Here is a 21,589-nt window from a genome sequence, read left to right on the forward strand (position 1 = left end):
TAGATGAACCAACACCTGAGAAAACTATCAAGTTCAAGGCTACTGAAGATGTCATTCCTACTGAAGAATCTGCTGAAGAATTCATTCCAGAACATGAAGAACGTCGAGCTAATGCACCTGAAGAAAATGCTGAAGAAAACGGTGCTGAAGAAAACGCTGATCAAATTCTTCAACAACAACCAGCTCATCCTCGCATTGCAAAAAAAGTGCAAGTTGAAAAGATCATCAATGACATCAAAGCGCCAGGTCCTCTCACACGCTCAAAAGCTTCACATTTGTCTAACTTTTGTGGGCAGTATGCTTTTGTCTCTATTACAGAGCCCACTAAGGTAGATGAAGCATTTCTGGAGCCTGAGTGGATTCAGGCCATGCAATAGGAATTACATCAGTTCGAGCTTAACAATGTCTGGGAACTGGTCAAACGTCCAGATCCTCGCAAGCACAATATCATCGGCACAAAGTGGATCTACCGCAATAAGCAAGAGGAAAATGGCCTTGTGGTGAGGAATAAGGCACGGCTTGTAGCTCAAGGCTACACACAGGTTGAAGGAATTGATTTCGATGAAACTTTTGCACCTGTTGCTAGACTTGAGGCTATTCGCATATTACTTGCTTATGCTAACCATCATGATATCACTTTATATCAAATGGATGTGAAAAGTGCATTCCTCGCAAGTATATGTTGCTCAACCCCCAGGTTTTGAAGATCCAAAGAATCCTGACAAAGTCTTCAGACTCAACAAGGCCCTCTATGGCCTCAAGCAGGCCCCACGGGCTTGGTATGATACTTTGAAGGAACTCTTCATGAAGAAAGGCTTCAAACCCGGTTCACTCGACCCTACTCTTCTCACTAAATCTTATGATGGTGAATTGTTTGTGTGCCAAGTATATGTTGATGATATTATCTTTGGCTGTACTGATCAACGTTATAGTGATGAATTTGCCTATATGATGAGTGAAAAATATCAAATGTCTAGGATGGGAGAGTTGAAATTCTTCTTAGGTCTTAAAATTCGTCAACAACACAATGGGATATTCATATCTCAGGAGAAATACCTCAAGGATGTACTGAGGAAATTCGGCATGCAAGATTGCAAAGGCGTCAAAATTCCTATGCCCATAAATGGCCATCTGTGCACTGATGAAAATGGTATTGACTTCGATAATAAGGTATACCGCTCCATGATAGGTTCCTTATTATACTTATGTGCATCTAGGCTAGATATAATGCTTAGTGTTTGCATGTGTGCCCGATTTCAAGCTGCACCGAAGGAATCACACCATAAGGCTGTGAAGCATATTCTTCGATATCTAGCTCACACACCAACACTTGGATTATGGTACCCCAAGGGCTCAGCTTTTGATCTTGTTGGATATTCTGACTCTGACTATGCTGGTGATCGTGTGGATCGCAAGTCAACATCTGGTACATGTCATTTCCTCAGACGATCTTTGGTTTGTTGATCCTCGAAGAAACAGAACTGCGTATCACTATCTACTGCGGAAGCTGAGTACATTGCCGCTGGTTCTTGCTGTGCCCAATTGCTATGGATGAAGCAAACTCTTAAGGACTACGGCGTCAACATGAAAAATGTACCTCTCTTCTGTGACAATGAGAGTGCCATCAAGATTGCTCAGAACCCAGTTCAGCACTCGAAGACAAAGCACATTTAGATTCATCATCATTTTCTTTGTGATCATGTGTTGAAGGGCGACATTTCTATTGAGCATGTAAAGACTGAAGAACAGCTAGCCGATATCTTCACAAAGCCCTTGGATGAGAAGAGATTTAGCAAGTTACGGTGTGAGCTAAATATCCTAAAATCTTCGAATTTTCTTTGAAAAGGACACTCATCCTAACACGTATGCAAAATTGATGACTTAGATGTGCAACACATGAAGAAACATTTTTCTTCAATCAATGAAGAATAACACTTTTAGTGTGAAGAAATTAATGAAGAATTTGATTCTCAGAACCCTACAATAATTGTACGCGGTATCTGAAATCATCATTCTTATACGGTGGGTCACGCCACCACCAAAAGTTGAAATTCCTCAAATTATTCATATTCTTCAACTTTGCATAGTCTTCACTGGTTCCGTCATTTTTATTCATTGGCTATATATATATATGAGTTTATGTCCTCTACAGCATTCACTTATTGCTATTTCTTCAAGTTGGTTTTCTGCTAAGTGAATGCGATCGGACCCTTCCCCTCTATGCTATACTCAACCCAATCTGTTCACAAATTCTTCATGTGCGTTCTATTTGAAACTCGTTCAAAATCTTCACTGTGTCCTTGTCAGCTGAAGAAATTGCGAACGGAACTTTAAAACCTATCTTATCGAAATTTTCGGTTTTGCCGCTCAAACTGTTCCGCATCCCATGATACACTTATTCACTCACCCATGATCTAATATGATCTCCACCTCTCACTACGTGGGTGACACATGTCATGCGAATGAGAAGGGTCAGGGGCACGTTCGTCTAATTTCTTCGGGCGAGCAGTTTTTCACCGTGGCTATAAATACCCCTCCTTCCCTTCTTCACTTCTTTTACTCCGCTCGACCTCTCTCTCCAGCTCGAACTTCTCAAACCCTAGCGCCGCCGCTACTTCATCGCCGCCGGTGAGGAAGAGCTTCACTGCCTCGACCTCATTGCCGACGTACTCGCGCCGACCGCGGACATCTTCACTCCGCCGCCGCCATAGCCGTCTTCCTCCGCCAAGTTAGGGCGTGAAAGATCTGCACAGACGATATTCACATCTCCTCACTTTAGTTCGTCGTGTTCTTAGTCCAGGGTAAATAAAAGTTACTTTTACTGCCCTCGTTGATTCGAATGATTATCTACAAAATCTTCAAAAGTGTTTTTTTCATATCTTCATACACTGAACACCTCACAAGTCGTCTGTTCTTGATTCGTTTCTCTAAGCATCATTTTTCTTTAAGATTTCTCAATTGTGTGAATCATCGATCTATACAACTCTGGAACCTAAGACAAAGAACGCTTAGTGAAAATCTTCAAGACTCATCCGGTCAAATTCCTCAAACTTGTTCTTTTTAAAAAACCTTCTGAGAACGCATATGACCTCTCCAAATTCCTCGCAACTATACTCTGTTCACAGATACACATGTCAGCTGCTGAATCACTAGGTTCTCATCAACTTAACTCATTTGCAGTGTTCCTCGAAGAAAAGTTGCATACTTCTTCAGAGAATTCGATTGTTCAAATTCCTCAACTGAAGAAAATGGCTGATGGTAAAAGGCCACAGAAGGGAGGAAAGAGGCCCGAGGTAAATACAACGTTTGAGATCCCTGATGACATATATGCTGGGTACTGCACACCTACTGAGGAAACCAAGAATGAGCGCAAAGTGCGCATTTAGAAGATAGAAAGGAGATGGACAAGAGAATGGAGGGAGTACAGATATGTCACTCCTAAGTACATGAAGAAATTCGCACTCAATCCTCCATGGCCAAGAGCTCCATTGGCACCTGGCCAAATAGCAGATCCCACCAGCCTCAAGCGCGGTGAGGACTATCCTGATGAATGGGCCAAGCGCCAAACCAAGTTGGCTAAGCAAGCCAGAGAAGCAGTGAGGAAATTCAATGAAGACTCTGCCGCTACTGCTGCCTCTGCTGAGGCTTTTGCTGTCAAGCCAAAGAAGGCTATGTCAAAGAAGCCTGCGCGCAAGCCAAGTGCTTCACCAGCAATGCCCTCACGGCCAGAATCATCAAAGCCCTCACGGCCAATTCCTCATGCTGCTCCTGTTCCTCCAAAGTCCTCAGCTCCTCTGACAAAGCCTTTAGCTGTTCCGACCAAATCCTCAGCACCTGTGCATCTCGCTTCGTGCTAAAGGACTGTCGGCATCTCCATTGCCTCAGGTGTCTTAGCTAGTTCCTCAGCTACACCAGGTTCCTCAGCTGGCTCCTCACTGCTCAAGACAAAGGCCACTGCTGGACGAGGTCCTCGCCCGAGTCCTCAAAAGAAACAAGTCGCTTTCCAAGTGTCGTCTGATGAAAACGAAGCTGATGCTGATGAACTTGCAAATATCATCAGAGACAGGCAAGTCAGGGCCGCTAGAGCCAAAGGATCAGAGGTGCCACTGCTTTTGGATCCCAAGCTGATACTCGACTACATTGATGATTGGCACAAGGACCCCAACACTCCCTTGCCTGACTTCAAGCTGACTCCTGGCCAGAGTCACATGCTGACCCACTTCATTCAAGAAGAGAAGTGGAAATTTGAGAAGGCCAGGCAGATCAAGAAAGCGCAGTACAAGAAAGAGCGCTATCTGAAGAAAAACGTTGTCTCTATGACAACTGAAGAAGTTGTCACGATTCAGACTGAGATTAAGAAACTCAGTGATGACTTTGACGCATATCGCGCTGATTGGCTTGGAGCCAAGGTTTGTTTTGTGAAACTTGCAGATAACTTCACTTCCAATGTTGCAGCCCCAACGCAACAGGAAATTCCTCAGGCTGAAGCATCTGCTCAGCCTACTGAAGAAAATGCCAGCACCACTGATGACAATCAGACTGCTGAAGATAATGTGAGTTCCAGGGCTGATGACTGCATTCCAGCTGCTAAAGAAATTGCCAGGGCACCCACTAGTGGTGTGCCTGAAGAAACTGAAGAACTCAGGGAAACTGCATCAGTTGTGCCTGAAGAAAATCAACTAGATTCCTCAGCTGCTCTTGCACCAACTTCAACTCCAATCCTTCCATCTGCATCAGATGTGAAGAAGATCAAGGCTGCAGAGCGTGCTGCAGTGAAGAAAAGGAAAGCATCAGCTACTTCAGATTCTTCAGCTTCGAAGAAAATGAAGCCTATGACAAGCTCATTTGCAAAACCCGATTGATGTTGTTCCCATCTCAACCAGGCCATCAAAGCACCTTGTTCCTTTTGATGAAGAATATGTGATCCCCAGCGGATCTGATGAAGAAACTCCTTCTGCTGCTTCGTCTGAACCATTGGATGAAGAAATTGAAGTGGATGTGATCCCTTCAACACCTATCATCTCCTCGTCTATGCTCAGTTCACAGCGGAAGAGGCTGGCGTTGAAGAAATGGAAGATGAAGATGTGGACATTGGCTTCTCCACATCCGTAATCAGTGATGAATTCTGGGAAAGTCAGCATCCAAACTCTCCAATGTGCACCCCTCTATAGCAAATTCCTCAGTCCCCCACACAAACTGTTCACATGGACTCTGAAGAAACTCATCCCACTGCATCTGTCCATGAGGAAATTCCAGCCACTAGCGCTGAAGAAACTGCTGCTGCTGAACAACCAACTACGCAGACTGCCACTGAGGAGGAACCAGGAATTCCTCAGCCTGAAGAACCTGCGATTGAGATTCCTGAGGTCGTGATGCAACTCACTGACACTCCTCTGCCGAAGCCAAAGGATCCATTCTCACGCAAGCAAAAGTTTAAGGCTGATGATTTCTTCGGCGAGCACGTATTCTTCGAAGACTACAACCCATATGACTCTGCTCGCATTAGGAAGAGGTATTTCTGGACTGCTAGTCAAGCCAATTTCTATTCCTCAGTGCTGTTCAACAAGGAGAAGATCTTCTACCATGAGCATATTCCTCACGTGGATATGGAATCTCTGCCGTGCTTCGCACCAGTCCTTAGTGTTCTTCACGACGCTGGACTGCTAAACTTTTGCTCTGACATCTGCGATTGGAATGAAGAACTGATTCTTCAATTCTATGCAACGCTGCACATCACCAGACATGCTGAAGATGTGAATTCATGGGTGCTGGACTGGATGTCTGAAAACACTCACTATACTGCACCAGCCTCTGAATTGCTTCGTACTCTACCACTCAGTCCTCCCCTAGAAGAAGCTCGCTGCATCTACAGTGAACCTGAGCTCACACATCATTACATGCAGGTGCTGATGAAACCTTTGAAGCCAGGTCAAGCACCAAGAACCAAATTCCTCGCGAAGGAATTGCTGTGCGTGCCCAAAACTGTCTATCGTATTCTTACAAGGACAATCAGTCCTATCAAAGGCTATGACTCATCTGATGAGGAAATTGTTGGCATCATGAAGAATCTGGTATTCAACATCGTTCATGGCATTCCTGTCAATTATCACGATTTCTTCATGGGGACTACGTCCAATGTTGCACTGTCTCCATTTGAGCTGAAGCCTTATGCACCTTGGATCATGAGATTCCTCAGGACAATGTCTTCACTCAACTACAAAGCTGATTTTCAGAATCACCTCAGCTACTTGCCCCCAATTGAAGTCCTCAAGCAGACATATTCCTCAGTTGATGGAAAGGGCAAGGCACCAGCTGTAATAGATGAAGGCATTCGTCCATTGGATGGTCAGTTTCACAAAGCTGCATCTTATTCCACCAATGATGACTCTGCCACACATGACTCTGCCAATGCACCCAAGTCCACTCCTCAAGCCACTGCTCCGCGCGTGATGACTGACCGTGAACTTCTTCTTAGTCTTCACCAGAAGGTGGATCGAAATCATAAATGGGTTAAGCGTCAGTTTGGTTCACTTCTTCACAACATGACTGCCACACACAATGCAGTGAAGAAAAACCACTACTACCTCCATCAAGTCTTCGGTCGCACCTGGGCAATTCTGTCACATCTGTATGGTGAAGAAGATCTGAAGAATATGGGTCTTAATGAAGATTTTGACTGGTCTGCACCTCCATCGAAGAAATTCAAGAAGGTCAAGGTTCCTTCTCTGGTGGCCAGCTCATATTCTTCATCGCGCGACACTGATGAACATGAAGATTTAGACGACACTGCGGCACGCCCTACATCAACCAACGACCCCAACAACGCTGGCACTCCTTCATCAACATGATTATCTTCAGGGGCGTTAGTCCTCATTTTCGATCATTTTGGTCATTCGATGACAAAGGGGGAGAAATATGAGTTAGTCTTCAAGCGGGTCTACTATATGGGCGTTTTTTTGCTAAGTTACAACCCTCGTTCTTCTGAAACTTTATTGGATAGAGTTGTAATCTTAAACCCGATGGTGCTCTGATACTTTTGATGCACTATGCTCTGATATTTTGATGCACTATTCTGCATGCTTATTCCTCGTTAATATTATTGCACGCATGCTGAATTTCATCAGGCACCATATTACATCATGCATTTCAAATTCTTCATATTATATGTTAAATGCGTGTATGAATTACAAGATATAAGGGGAGATCTCCATGATTCAACTCTTCAAGTGTGCATTGCTTCAAAAGCAAATTCCTCACTATGCACATCTTCAGGGGGAGTTCTTCTATATCTTGTAATCAAATTCCTCAATATCAGTATTTACACTTCATATGTTTATCCCCATTGAAAACTTAACCTATATTGTCATCAATCACCAACAGGGGGGAGATTGTAAGTGCATCTAGTGCCCCTTAGTGATTTTGGTGTATTGAAAACTTATAGGTTAAGGGACTAATGCGTGTGTGAGTGTACACAGGTCTATAAGTCTATGAGGAGTTTGATATTTACAGGAAAAGTCGACCCCTAAAATGAATATCTTCGGCTGAAGATTTTGGTATTCTGAAGACTTTCTGAAGACCTTGAAAGTGAAGAAATTGGTGTGACCTTGAAGACTTGGTATTCTTTCGAGGAACATGAAACGAGAAGACTTTTGTTTCGTAGTTTCATTTTCTCTTTCTTGAGTCATAGGAAACACCGTACTGTTAAAGGGGGTCGAGGAAATACTAAGGAAAAATTTCCATGTGATGCTCAACTCAAAATCCTACACATACCAATCCCTTCGAGTGAAGCCATTGGAAATCTCATATAGTTCAGTCAATTTCTTCAGTGACATAGACGAAGTTCTTCTGGTCTCTGAGGAATTTGCCCTGACTGAGAAGTTAGGAATTCGCCAGTGCGGATTGCCTACACAGTGAGGAACATGATAGCCCTGAGGATTTTGCTACTCAAAATTCCGACCGTTGCTGTGCTATGCGTCAGCTGTCCCAAAATATCTATCCACCTAACGGTCATATCATTGAAGGGCATTTATGTCTTATCATGTCGGGCTGTTCCCTAGGCTATAAATAGCCGCCCCCCTACAACCACTAGCTGGTTGGCTGCTCCGAGAGAAACTGACACTTGTCATTTGAGAGCAACTCATCCTCTGAGGACTTTGAGCGAAAATCATCAAGTGAGGAAAAACCAAAAACCCAAAACCCAAACACCTACAAACCCCAAGTGATTGAGCATCACTGAAGAGATTGATCCTGAGTGGATCCGACGCTTGTTACCTTTGAAGAATGTGCTTCTTCCAGACGGTTAGGCGTCATGGTCTAGAGCATTCAAGAGAAATTGTGGATCCCCGAGTGACCAAGTTTGTGAAGATTTGGAAGTCGCCTGAAGACTTACCACGAGTGATTGGACAAGGTCTATGTGACCTTAGGTCAAAGAGAATACTGTGAGGACTGGGTGTCTTGGACTAAGTGTCCTTGACTGGGTGTCCGGGACTGTGTGTCCTCGAGTTTAAATACTCAGCCGCTCCAATCAGACGTACAACTGAGACAGCAGTTGGAACTGGTCTACCAAATTATTGTCTTCACCAAGCTTACTGGTTCTATTTCCTCAACTCTTTCATTTCCTCATAACTGTGTTGTGTGTTTGTTCATATCTGTGTTTGAAGACTTTGACTGAAGACTTTCTCAATTTCCTCAGTTCAATTTCTTCAGTCTGTTTGTCTTCATCCTGTGTTATCCTGTGATTACGCTTCATGTACTCTGTGCCTGTCTTTATTTCATCATGATGACTATGCTTGTATTCTGTTATGTTTACTTTTGAGTACTTATTCCGCTGTTAGTAGTTCTTCGCTAAGGAATTTCCTCACCGGCAAATTCCTCAGTGAAGAATTTCATAAAAATCGCCTATTCACCCCCCCTCTAGTCGATATAACGCACTTTGAAAGCAGAAGTATCACCTTCTCGAATGGGCTTCGGTATGCCGTCCAAAGAAATTTGGTGGTTTGGGGATCCTAAACTCCAAACTCATGAATGCGGCCCTACTGTCCCATTGGTGGTGGAGACTAGCCCAAAACGAGTCGGGTCTCTGGGCTGATCTCCTAAAAGCTAAGTATTTTCCGAGTGGCAACGTTTTCTCTGCTAAACGCTCGGGCTCCCCATTCTAGAACGGAATCCAACCGGTGCGACCAACGTTTACCTTAGGGGCAAAGTTTCAGGTTCGGGACGGTCAGTCCACTCGTTTCTGGTTGGACTCCTGGCTCGACACCTCTCCGTTGTGGCAGAGTCACCCCGCAGCCTTCCAAGCTGCCGCAAACACGGAGCTGATGGTGGAGGAGGCACTCCGGATCTCACCACCTTCAGTAAACTTTCTCCGAGCGCTTCTCCCACACGAGGAATTAGAATGGAACGAGATATTGGCTATGATTGGCCAGCACACGGATGAGGTCTCTTGGAAGCTCTCCCCCTCGGGATTGTTCTTGGTCAAATCTCTGTACACCAAGCTTACCGAGGGGGACGTGCTGGACATAGCTCGGGGGCTATGGAAGGCCGGTATCCCGCTCAAAATAAAAATCTTCCTTTGGCAGATGTTTCAGAATGGTCTCCCAACGGCGGATAATGTTGCGATCCGCAACAGCCCATCCGATGGATCTTGTGCATTGTGCAACTGCACTAAGGATGCTAACCACGCCTTCTTCCATTGCCACCTAGCCAGATTTTCGTGGAGCGCAGTACGCGCTGCATTCCAACAGAATTGGAACCCGGCATCAGGGGCCGATCTTTTACATATCTTGCGTTTGCAAAACGGCACTAGTGCTCGGATAGTTTGGAGATGCGTTGAGGCGCTCCTTTGGTCCATTTGGACTACCCGCAATAAGACGACGATTGAGAAGAAGTTCCCTTCTCACCCTGCTGATATTCTGTACAAATGTCACCTTTTCTTGCAGACTTGGGCTCTGTTGGGGAAACCGCGTGATGAGGAGCGTATGGCCGAGACGATGGCAAAGATCCGCTGCATCCAGATGGAAGCAAGACAAGCGGCTGGACCTGACTGGAGCATCGTCACCATCGTCGGCATCTTTTGTTCTCCCTAGTAGCCAGCTTGCGTGCTGATGTCGTTGAACTCTCGCGTTCTATCTTTTGGTCGTTGTGATGGCATGTCGTTATGATAACCTATGTGGCCTACGGAGGTTTCCGCTTGTTGGCTTTATTAATTTAAAGCCGGACACCGTCGGCGTCTTCGTTCCAAAATAATAATAACTGTTGCTAAGCTGAGGCAGCTGAGGCCATGGATTAAGCTGTTTCTTTGCTGTAACATATTGTATATCACTCCACAATGAAATACAGTACATATTGATGTGCTTTGTAAAACTTGTTCATGTATTGAACTACTAATGCCTTTTTTGGCACAAATACTGTGCTGAGCATAAACAGATAAGCTCATATGCACATGCGTCATTATATCACTGGATACTGAATTCGGTATGCAAAAGGTGTACTGGTGATGACCTCAGTATTTATCTACTCGTATATTTTTTGTATGAACACTTGTGAAGAAATTATCATACTAATTCTTTCCCCTGAAAACATCACACTGGCATTTGGTGCTTTGCTGCCGCATGCATCTTTTCGATGACCAGGCTGTTCCAATAAGCGGACTTCCATCAAGTAGAACGCTTGCAATGAGTAGTGGAGTAGCAGATTAGGAATACAGCGTATAAAACATGCAACTTGCAACTTCACTGGAAGTAAATTGGCAAATAAATTAAAATATAGATTATAAAACAACATATGAAGAAGGATCAAACGTACTTCACGTGTTGACTAAGCCTAATCTAGAAAATATTCTGACTCCAACTGCAAGTTAAATGGTTGCCCCTAGCCAACAGCTCATTCGCTAAGTCTTATCTAGAAAATATTGTAACTCCAGCTGCAAGTTGAAGAGATTGTCCCTATCCAACAGCCCATTTTCACACTGGTAATCAACCAGCCAAGGAACTTTCTGAAGGGCAAAGCAGGGTGGGAGTAATACATGATATGATGCTCTGAAGTTTCAATATTGAAAAAACATCTCCTCGGGACAACTCAAGAGCAAAGCAGGAAAATTCTCCCAATTTAAAAGGCAACAAAAACTGTACTTTAGGAAATAACCAAATCCCCATTTCTGGCATTTATTATATGCTTCAATCAATCAAAACCAAACAAAGATGAACCAACTTGGTCCAAAATCCAATAATGCATACTTCGAGCAATTGTGTTACATACTCTACATGAGCGGGCTCTTTGTCACAAATAAATGCTTTCTTTTCTTTCTGTACTGGACGAGTAAGAATTGTTGATAAGCTCAGACCATGGATTAAGTTGTTTCTGAACTGTAACATTTATCACTCCACAAGGAAATACATATGTGCTTTGTAAAACTGTTCCTGTACTATGCTTTCTTGGTGAAATACTGTGCCGAGGATAAAGAAAATAAGTTCATATGTTCCACATGCTGCATCATTATATCATTGAATACTCAATTTGGTATGCAAAAACTGCACAGGATGACCTCTGCATTTTATCTAAACTTTTTTTGTATGAACACTTGAGAAGAAATCATCATACTAACAGTTGGTGATCTGCTGTCATATACTCATATGCATCTTTTTGATGATCAGACTGTCCCGATAACCAGACTAAATTCAAGTGGGAACACTTACACAATGAGTAGCGGAGTAGTAGAATCGCAATGCAGCGTATAAACATGCAACTTGCAATTTTGTAGGAAGTAAATTGACAAATATTACCTCAGTTCGGAAATCAATTATTTCCGAACGGAGGGAGTATAAGCTATGATAAATGATAAAAGAACATACGAAGAAGGATCAAACGTACTTCACGTGTTGGCTAAGTCTAATCTAGAAAATATTGTAAGTTAAAGAGATTGTCCCTATCCAACAACTCATTGGCTAAGTCTTACCTAGAAAATATTGTAACTCCAGCTGCAAGTTAAAGAGATTGTCCCTATCCAACAGCCCATTTTCACATTGGTAATCAACCAGTCAAGCAACTTTCCCAGGAGGTGAGATCACAAAGTGTATGCTTCAAATGTCGACACAGGGTGGGGGTATACAGGATATGATGCTCTGAAGTTTCAGTATTGAAAAAACATCTCCTCTGGACAACTCAAGAACAAAGCAGGAAATTTCTCCCAATTTGAAAAGCAACAAAAATTGTACTTTAGGAAATAATCAAATCCCCATTTCTGGCATTTCTTGTATGCTTCAACCAATCGAAACCAAACAAAGATGAAACAAACTTAGTCCAAAATCCATACTTCCAGCACTGCCCCCACTTGTCAAAACTCAAAAACACAAGGCTCAAACAAAATAATCCAGTCCTGGCATATAACACAAGGCTCAAACATGAACAATTTGCACATTTGCTTAAACAAAGAAAACCCATATTTACAATCACCGCCGTATCGCACATCACATCCCTTGTCTCCCGCATTACACAAATGTCAAACAGACAACATGAAGTTCGTCGTCACCAGGCCTTGTCGGATTCAGAATTCGCTGGTGGCGCAACAAGGGTCCGCCAAAGGTACCGCCCGCTCGCCATGTCTACCGTTGTCCAGAACCCGGTTTTCACAGCTGAACCAACCTGCATTCCGATGCAAATACTCATTCAGTCTTCATTGGCCGCTTACGGTAGGGAGCAATTCTCATCACAAACTACTAACATGGTTGATCAACGTTATTGCAAATTTCAACCATGGTTTAATTTTGGTGACTTCGAAATCTAATGAGCCTTGCCAACAAGCCATATCAAGTATACATCATTGCACAATAGCTAATTAATTGACTTTTCTTTCACGTATATACTCCGTATTTATCAGCTATTTCAACTTTATATTTTATTTATCATAAATTATTCGCTAGCGTTGGTTGCACGAACATGAATTGGAAATCCTCTGGAAGGGTTAGGCAAGAAACGTGAGAGGTCCGTATATAATAAGAGGCTAAAAGTAGGCAAGACTGGGGAAAGGTTAGTTGGGTACCTTGGAATGGAGGGGAACGGCGGCCCTGGGAGATTCCGAGCCGTCGTCGCCGTCTTGGAAACAGTCGGGGTCGGCGTTGAGGCCCCGGAGGAGGAAGAATCCGGCGACGGTGGCGGAGAGGAAGATGAGTATCACCCTCAGCGGGCACATTTTCCTCCTCTTTCGCTTCTTGCCTAGCTCCGGAACCAATTAAGCGAGAGGAATCCGAAGCGAGATGAAGATCTCGGGAGGCAATTTGCTCCTCGGGAGAATCGAATGGAGTGGAATCCGCTGAGGACGCAACTGGGATCGGGGGCGCGGCTGGAGGAGGAGGAGCAGATGGGAAATGTCAAATGTGGGGTGGGAGGAAGAAGACGGGGGGGAACCCGCCCCGGTTTTATCGTGCGGGAGCCAGGACCGAAACAGCTGGGGAGGCCGGATGGCCCCGGGCCCGCGCGCCAGAGGCCCGTAACAGCTGACGACAGCGAGACCCGGTCGGTAGAGTTCTAGAGTGCGTGCCACTAGTCGTGTTGACGGGGTTTTTACACCACACGCACACACGTTCTCGTTTGACGCTTGGGAATTTTTTAATTTTTTTGCGGGGGTTTGACACTTGACATCGTGCGTGCCATTTTGAACGGGCAAGCGGCCAAGCGCAATGACCTTCTCGTCGGCCTCTTTGGTTTAAGGCATTTTAAAAAAGGATTTTAAAGAACTCCAGTCCATATAATGTTTTTTTGTTTGTTTAAATTTTATTTGGTCCAAAGGAATGAATCCTCCACACACACACACACAAATCTCCTGTGAGCTGCTTTCATGGATCTCGAGTGCTGGCCTACAGTTTGTATGCGTGCATGGCAATGACTCGGACGCCCAGAAACCCTCCTTGGTTTGCTTTCAATTTACGGAACGGAAAACTGACTACTAGATCCTCTGCAGAATGTTGGGTACCGTATTGAATGGCTTATTACGTCTGGACCGCATGGTCCAAAACTCCAAATATAAGCGGACAATTTGAGGATCAGCATTGGAGATGCCATTATACACTATAGTTCCACATGATTCCTAGCCCAGAGATGCAATTTCTTAAAAAAAATCCTTTGAGTCTATGATACCCATAAAAGAAAACATTAACATGGACTCAATCTCTATAAACATCAAGGACCTTCCCATGACCATGTCCACTCCCTCTCTTCAAGCAGCCGACGTTGCCACTTTATGGTTTAGCGTGGAGTTCGTAATATTTGAGAATACCATAAGAAATAAAAGTTACATCATAATTAACTTGTCATGAGAGTGCTCTTTTCATTGGACATTGTGATGCAACTTGAGGAGTGGCATTGGTAGGCGGGGTTGTATCAACGATAGGGATGTTATCCACATCAGAAACATGGCTTTATATCGGAACAAAAAAAACAGAGACATCAAATCCAACTGGAGGATTTGGTCGCTTTGTCTCCAACTAAGCCAAGGTCGTCGGAAACTAGAGATACATATCTCAATTCAAGAGGTGTTTCTATTGGAGAAGGCTGATCCAAAGAGTTTTCCCTTGGCGACTTGGCGACGCTGATGACGAGAAAGAGGATAACATAAACAAAGATTATATACTTGAGGAAACCCATGTCGGATGAGCAACACTGACAATGGCATAAGACCCAACTAACGGACATGCCACATTCAAACAAGAGAAGCTAAATGTGGATAAAGAGGGCACACTCCTCAGCCTCATTTATACAAGGAAACTAGAGGCGGGGCCGGCAGGAGATTATCCTAACAGATACATGCACATATATGTTCAACACCCTCCCGCAGTCGATACGTCACCAGTGACGCATAGACTGGACTGGAACTCCTCAAATGTAGGCGTCGGTAACCCCTTCGTCATGACATCGGCAAACTGCTGAGTGGTAGGAACATGAAGAACGCGGACGTGCCCAAGAGCCACCTGCTCTCGCACGAAGTGAATGTCGAGCTCAATGTGCTTCGCGCGACGATGATGAACGGGGATGGCGGAGAGGTAGACCGCAGATACATTGTCATAGTAGACAATGATGGCCTTCGGGACATCAAGAAGCAACTCCTGAAGAAGCTGTCGGAGCCACGAGCACTCGGCGACGGCATTGGCCACAACACATACTCAGCCTCGGCACTTGAGTGGGATACCGTGGGTTGTCATTTAGACGACCACGATATAAGAGAGGGCCCCAGGTAGACGCAATAGCCTGATGTCAAGCGTCGCTTGTCCGGACAGCGAGCCCAATTGGCGTCACTGTAGGCGACCAGGTCAGTTGAGGACGAAGCCGTCAACTTAAGACCTAGAGCCGTGGTGCTGCGGATGTACCGAAGAATCCGCATCACCAGGTTCCAGTGAGTGTTTAAACGTGTTTAAACACATTTTTCAGGGGTATATCCTTCACAAGGACAAGCAGAGCATGATATCCATGACAGGATATAACATAGAAAACCCTTTAGGTAAGAGGAGAGAAATTTCATGATATTACCCATACAAAGGTGTTTGGATAATTGATAAGGAAAATTTAGCATTGTGCTACAAATGTTCTTACTGATGATAAGAGTACCAGATACATGCTTCGAGATAGCATTGACATGCTTTTCAAGCAAAGGTCGGACTTTGCATACAGAAAGGATTCATCAGGAACAACTTATAAAATAAGTCTGACGATTTCCTCATGGAAGAATCGCTAAGCTTGCTAAAAAGGAATCTATAACAATAGGTCCTCCGGCCAGGTGTGCTAGGCATGACATTACCTTACCGGGTCATATAAAGAGCAATGTTATAACTCTTGGAAATATGTCCCAACCATCATATCTGACCGAGAATCAGATCCGATTGATGTCAGGATACCTCAGACTCGTGATTCCCGAGAAGGAAAGGGGCAACACAATTAACGAGATGGAGTTGCAAGATTCTCGGGAAATGGGCTATGGAAGCAAGTTGAATCATGAGTTCATCATTAAACCAATGACAGGATGAGGAAGTGGCTGATGAACTTAGTGGCAATTCATTGAGATCTCCAAAAGATGGATTTCCATAGTTGTGTGAACAAGGAGATAACATTTGTCGGATCAAATGATATAATGAGGTATGCTCGACGGAAACATACACAATTAAGCATTGGTTGAAAGGTGTGCCCGAAATATGGGCTTAGGTAGCACAAACAATGTTAGAATGGCGATTCGATAACCAATGGTCTAAGAATGAAATGTTGACCATTAACATCAAAGCAATAAGGTTGCTAGAATTTTTAAAATTACTAGTCCATCTGTCGGTATTCCTGTTAGGAACAACACGGGGACCAAGAAAGGAATGGTGATGGTGAAGTATCACTTATATCAAGAATTCTCAAGAGGTGGTGAGATTCTCACGACATTCCTGACATAAAAGATGGTAATACTCCAAGGTAAGAAGAACAATTGATGGATAGCAAGGATCTCAAGTTATATCACAAAGCACGAACAAGTTTGTGTTGAACGATAGGCAATAAAGTGGTCGATGATAACACAAATCATCGAGAGCAAAGGGTGGTATTTCTCATCAAGAATTCGATAGATATCTTGGAAGAGCTCAGAATGTTGATGATGTTCACGACACATTTGTCGCGAGATTTCATGAAGATGTAATTAATCGGCGACGACATCAAGTCAAAGGAATGATGAGGCGAAAGATTATTGGATCCAAGGGTATGACACAAACTCGAAATCAAGCTTGGTGTTCAAGGAGAAATGATACCACGAGGAAGATCGACGTAAGCTTAGCTCATCGTCAAAAATTGTGCTTAGGGAAAAAGAACCAGGTAGCACAGTTAAAATTAGGCACGATAATGATATAGCCGATCATGCTAGGAATGACTTGAAGGATTATTAAACTCGTAAGCAATGAAAATTACTTAGAGTTATTGAATCAGAGTGCGGAATCGATTCACTTATCGGTGTTCTCGGTTGACAAACAACCCAGAACCCATGAAGTGACAAAGACAGGGTAAGGTAGTACTCCATCAAAATTTCATAAGATGTAGTGCAATGGCCTGATATCCTCGAGATACCAGGGGTAATACTCGAAGGTAGATCATAATAGAGGTTGGGCAGGCATATTGACCTATAGAAGACAAGTGATTTAACTTGTCCAAGAAATGGGACCAAAGAAGAACAATCCTGGTCAGAACCACGGCTGCAAAGGATCAATTCACCGATACCAGATGATATTATATCAAGGAAATAGTTACTATTACAAGAAGCTCCCATGATAAGTTCCACATCGTGTCCATGGGCATGAACACAAAGTTCAAGGTCGACTCCCACTTCTTCAATGTATAACCTTCCATTCACTTCTCGTTTTTCAAAAATGGCATTAGTTGTTGAAAGTTTTAAATGGTGCAATACCAGATAAGTACGACCCGTGAAAACTTTCGGGTCCACACACATTAGGGAAGGCATTGGTTCAACCCATCGGGGCATCTTAGGAACAAATACCACAAACGTCAGGACCAATTAGCACATGCTTGAAGCAAAGCATGATTGACAAAGCAGAGGATACAATTTACCAAAGGCATTATATACCCGTGGAAAGGCTCACAAGGTTATTAAATATGAAGGACGATGTCGGATGAAATCCAATAATGGATCGGGCGATCCACAACGGAGCCAATGTGAGTATCAGTACTCAATCAGAGGAAGAAAGAATGCAAGGGCATCAGATTATAGAACATCTGAATAATTCGATGCTTAGTTAACAAAGGAATTATGATTTCCAAAACTAAGGATCAGAAGAAGATGCTCTGATCAAGGATGGATAAACTGAATAGACGAGAGGCACAATCGATGACAAATAGTTTGGTCGAGAACCAGCTCATGTTCAAAATGACGTCTGGGCCGGAAAGATAATTTAGAAGGGTCGATTAATGATTGTGTGCATTCGCACACATGTTGAATCAATAGGATCAGAATGGCGGAGTCAAAAGATATTAGTGAATATTGCTAGTGATATGGGAGCATCCATAATGTAAGCATACAAGTATTTGTAGAGCAATAGTTTGAAGAGGATGCTCAGAAGGTCGAATATTATTTCAGAGTATCTTATGAAGCATACGAACAACTGGGGATGAACAGATACTCAATAAGCACGAGGAATTTTCAATAGGGGTATTCATGTGGTAAAGAACTGCAAGGCAGTAAGCTTACAGGATTTCGGAACAACGGAGATCAATTTAGGGCATCTTGTAATAATAAGAGCAACTGAGGATGAAGGTATGAACGACAATTGTAGGTAGTTATCCATAAGGCTATATCGGTGGTAGGGGATTGTAAAGTCGGCGGGCACAAGGGTCTCGGGAAAACCTCAGAGAGTATCGTCGGAATCTTCCGGTGCAGCAGACGATCATCTGTAATATGGGGCTCTCTGGGAGGAAGTAATTACGAGAGCCTAGAGTTAGAGTTAGCAAATTCGTTTAACCTAAGTAGAAGAGAGTCAGAGTCCCAGAGTATAGACGAGGAATAAAAGATCCTAATACCACCCAATGGCGACGTGGGCCCGTAAGGCACACAACCATGTTAGTAAAAAGTTTTGTAATGTCTAAACTCGACTTCGGCCAAGGAGTGGGGAAGGGGGATTCCTACAGGCAGTCGGCTCTGATACCAACTTGTGACGCCCCCAATTTGACCGTACACTAATCATACACGCAAACATGTACGATCAAGATCAGGGACTCACGGGAAGATATCACAACACAACTCTACAAATAAAATAAGTCATACAAGAATCATATTACAAGCCAGGGGCCTTGAGGGCTCGAATACAAGAGCTCGATCATAGACGAGTCAGCGGAAGCAAAAATATCTGAGTACAGACATAAGTTAAACAAGTTTGCCTTAAGAAGGCTAGCACAAACTGGGATATAGATCGAAAGAGGCGCATGCCTCCTTCCTGGGATCCTCCTAAACTACTCCTGGTCGTCGTCAGCGGGCTACACGTAGTAGTAGGCACCTCCCAAGTAGTAGTAGTCGTCGACGGTGGCGTCTGGCTCCTGGGCTCCAACGTCTGGTCGCAGCAAACAGGTATAGGAAAGGGGAAAAGGGGGAGAAAAGCAACCGTGAGTACTCATCCAAAGTACTCGCAAGCAAGGAGCTACACTACATATGTATGCATTGGTATCAAATGGATTAAGGGTATCATACGTGGACTGAACTGCAGAATGCCGGAATAAGAGGGGGATAGCTACTCCTATCGAAGACTACGCTTCTGGTAACCTCCATCTTGCAGCAGAAGAAGAGAGTAGATGGTAAGTTCACCAAGTAGCATCGCATAGCATAATCCTAACCGATGATCCTCCCTTCGTCACCCTGTGAGAGAGCGGTCACCGATTGTATCTGGCACTTGGAAGGGTGTGTTTTATTAAGTATCCGGTTCTAGTTGTCATAAGGTCAAGGTACAACTCCGGGTCGTCCTTTTACCGAGGGACACGGCTATTCGAATAGATCAACTTCCCTGCATGGGTGCGCCACATTTCCCAACACGCTCAATCCCCATTGTCCGGACACACTTTTCTGGGTCATGCCCGGCCTCGGAAGGTCAACACGTCGCAGCCCTACCTAGGCACAACAGAGAGGTCAGCACGCCGGTCTAAATCCTATGGCGCAGGGGTCTGGGCCCATCGCCCATTGCACACCTGCACGTTGCGAGGGCGGCCGGAGAGCAGACCTAGCAACCTCCATTACAAAGGAAGTTGCGTTACGCGGTCCAACCCGGCGCGCGCCGCTCAGTCGCTGACGTCATGAAGGCTTCGGCTGATACCACGACGTCGAGTGCCCATAATTTTCCTCGCGTAGATGGTTAGTGCGTATAGGCCAGTGGCCAGACTCATATCAAATACCAAGATCTCGTTAAATGTGTGAAGTATCCGCGAACGCCGACCAGGGCCAGGCCCACCTCTCTCCTAGGTGGTCTCAACCTGCCCTGTCGCTCCACCACAAAGTAATAGTCGGGGGCCATCGGGAACCCAGGCCCACCTCTACCGGGATGGAGCCACCTGCCCCTTCAGCCCCCAACTCCAAACAGTACCACAGGTAATGTAACAGTGTAAAGTATATAGTATATGCCCGTGATCACCTCCCGAAGTGATCACGGCCCAGTAGTATAGCATGACAGATGGACAAGAGTGTAGGGCCACTGATGGAACACTAGCATCCTATACTAAGTAGTAGGATAGCAGGTAAGGGTAACAACAGTAGTAGCAAGGACAGGCTATGCAGCAGTATAGGATTAACTGAAAGCAGTAACATGCTACACTACTCTAATGCAAGCAGTATAGAGAAGAATAGGCGATATCTGGTGATCAAGGGGGGGGGCTTGCCTAGTTGCTCTGGCAAGAGAGAGGGGTCGTCAACACCATAGTCATACTGGGTAGCAGCGGCGTCGGTCTCGGTGTCTAGCGAGAGAAGAGGGGGAAGAAACAATAAATATAATGCAAACAAATGCATGATGATGCATGACATGACAAAGCGTGATGCTAGGTGTGCCCTAACGCGGTATGAGGTGGTACCGGTGAAGGGGGAAAACATCCGGGAAAGTATTCCCGGTGTTTCGCGTTTTTGGACAGATGAACTAGAGGGGGAAAGTTGCGTGTTCACCATGCTAGGGATGCGTGGCGGATGAAAGGGCTGCGTATCCGAATTTGTCTCGTCGTTCTGAGCAACTTTCATATACAAAGTTTTTTCATCCGAGCTACGGTTTATTTTATATTGATTTTAAAAGATTTAAATCATTTTTAGCATTTAATTAATTATTTTAATAGAACATTATCCAGAACAGTGAAAGGTGATGTCAGCATGACATCACCATGATGTCAACAGGTCAAACCCAGCTATCCAGAGTCAAACTTGGCCTGTGGGTCTAGTGGGACCCACCTGTCATAGACTCAGGCTAACTAAACACGTTTGATTAGTTTAGTTAATTGATTAGGTTAATTAAACAAGATTAATTAAGTTAATTAATCCTTATATTAATTAATTTAATTAATAATTTAATTTATTATTTATTTTTACTTCTTTTTTTTCATTTTCGTTCTGGGGGCAGGGCCCCACTTGTCATTGGCCCTAGGAGCCTTAACGAGCACGGGCACGCGTTAACGGGCGGTGGTACGGGCGCCCAAACCGACGGGTGCCCGAGGGGGCACCGAGCAGGCCCGACGCACGCCGGAGCCGGCGCCGGCCGGAGCCAAGGGAGGCGACGGAGGGGGGAATGACTGCGGCGACGGAGGTGGTTGCGGCAGGGAGCCGCAGGGCGGTGGCGGGGAAACGCGGGGTCCATGGTGACCAACAGGGGTGCGGCCACGGTGGGCGCGCACGGGAAGGAGGCCGCGGGCGTGCCCGCAGGCGAGGTGCGTCAGGAACGGGCGTGCGCAGCGCAGTCGTGGGCGAGCAGCGGCAGCAGAGCAACGGGGCCGACGAGCGGGGCGGCTACAGCGAGCGAAGGGGGAAGGGTCCGCGGGCGCGAGCGGAAGGGGGAGGGCGGAGGCAGTGGCGCGCAGCAGCGCAGCGGCGAGCAGGGGCCGTGGGACG

At 44.8% G+C, this 21,589-nt stretch overlaps 1 protein-coding gene across 1 annotated transcript; it reads right to left on the reverse strand.

Annotated features, from left to right (window-relative positions):
• Window positions 1-12,221: 12,221 nt before the first annotated feature.
• Window positions 12,222-13,398, reverse strand: LOC123103171 (uncharacterized). The gene is made up of 2 exons (XM_044524669.1): window positions 13,037-13,398; window positions 12,222-12,639 (listed from the first exon to the last, which is right to left on the reverse strand). The coding sequence occupies exons 1-2, from the start codon at window positions 13,184-13,186 to the stop codon at window positions 12,523-12,525; spliced, it is 267 nt and encodes an 88-aa protein (XP_044380604.1). The 5' UTR covers window positions 13,187-13,398; the 3' UTR covers window positions 12,222-12,522.
• Window positions 13,399-21,589: the final 8,191 nt, after the last annotated feature.

Source organism: Triticum aestivum, chromosome 5A (assembly GCF_018294505.1).
Source record: "Triticum aestivum cultivar Chinese Spring chromosome 5A, IWGSC CS RefSeq v2.1, whole genome shotgun sequence".
NCBI classification, from domain to species: Eukaryota; Viridiplantae; Streptophyta; class Magnoliopsida; order Poales; family Poaceae; genus Triticum; species Triticum aestivum.

Excerpts from the sequence above, each read along its gene's own strand:
- LOC123103171 (XM_044524669.1), bottom strand. The coding sequence starts at position 13,186 with ATGTGCCCGCTGAGGGTGATACTCATCTTCCTCTCCGCCACCGTCGCC. Across the intron at positions 12,640-13,036 it reads CCGTTCCCCTCCATTCCAAG|GTTGGTTCAGCTGTGAAAAC; the intron begins GTACCCAACTAA and ends ATCGGAATGCAG.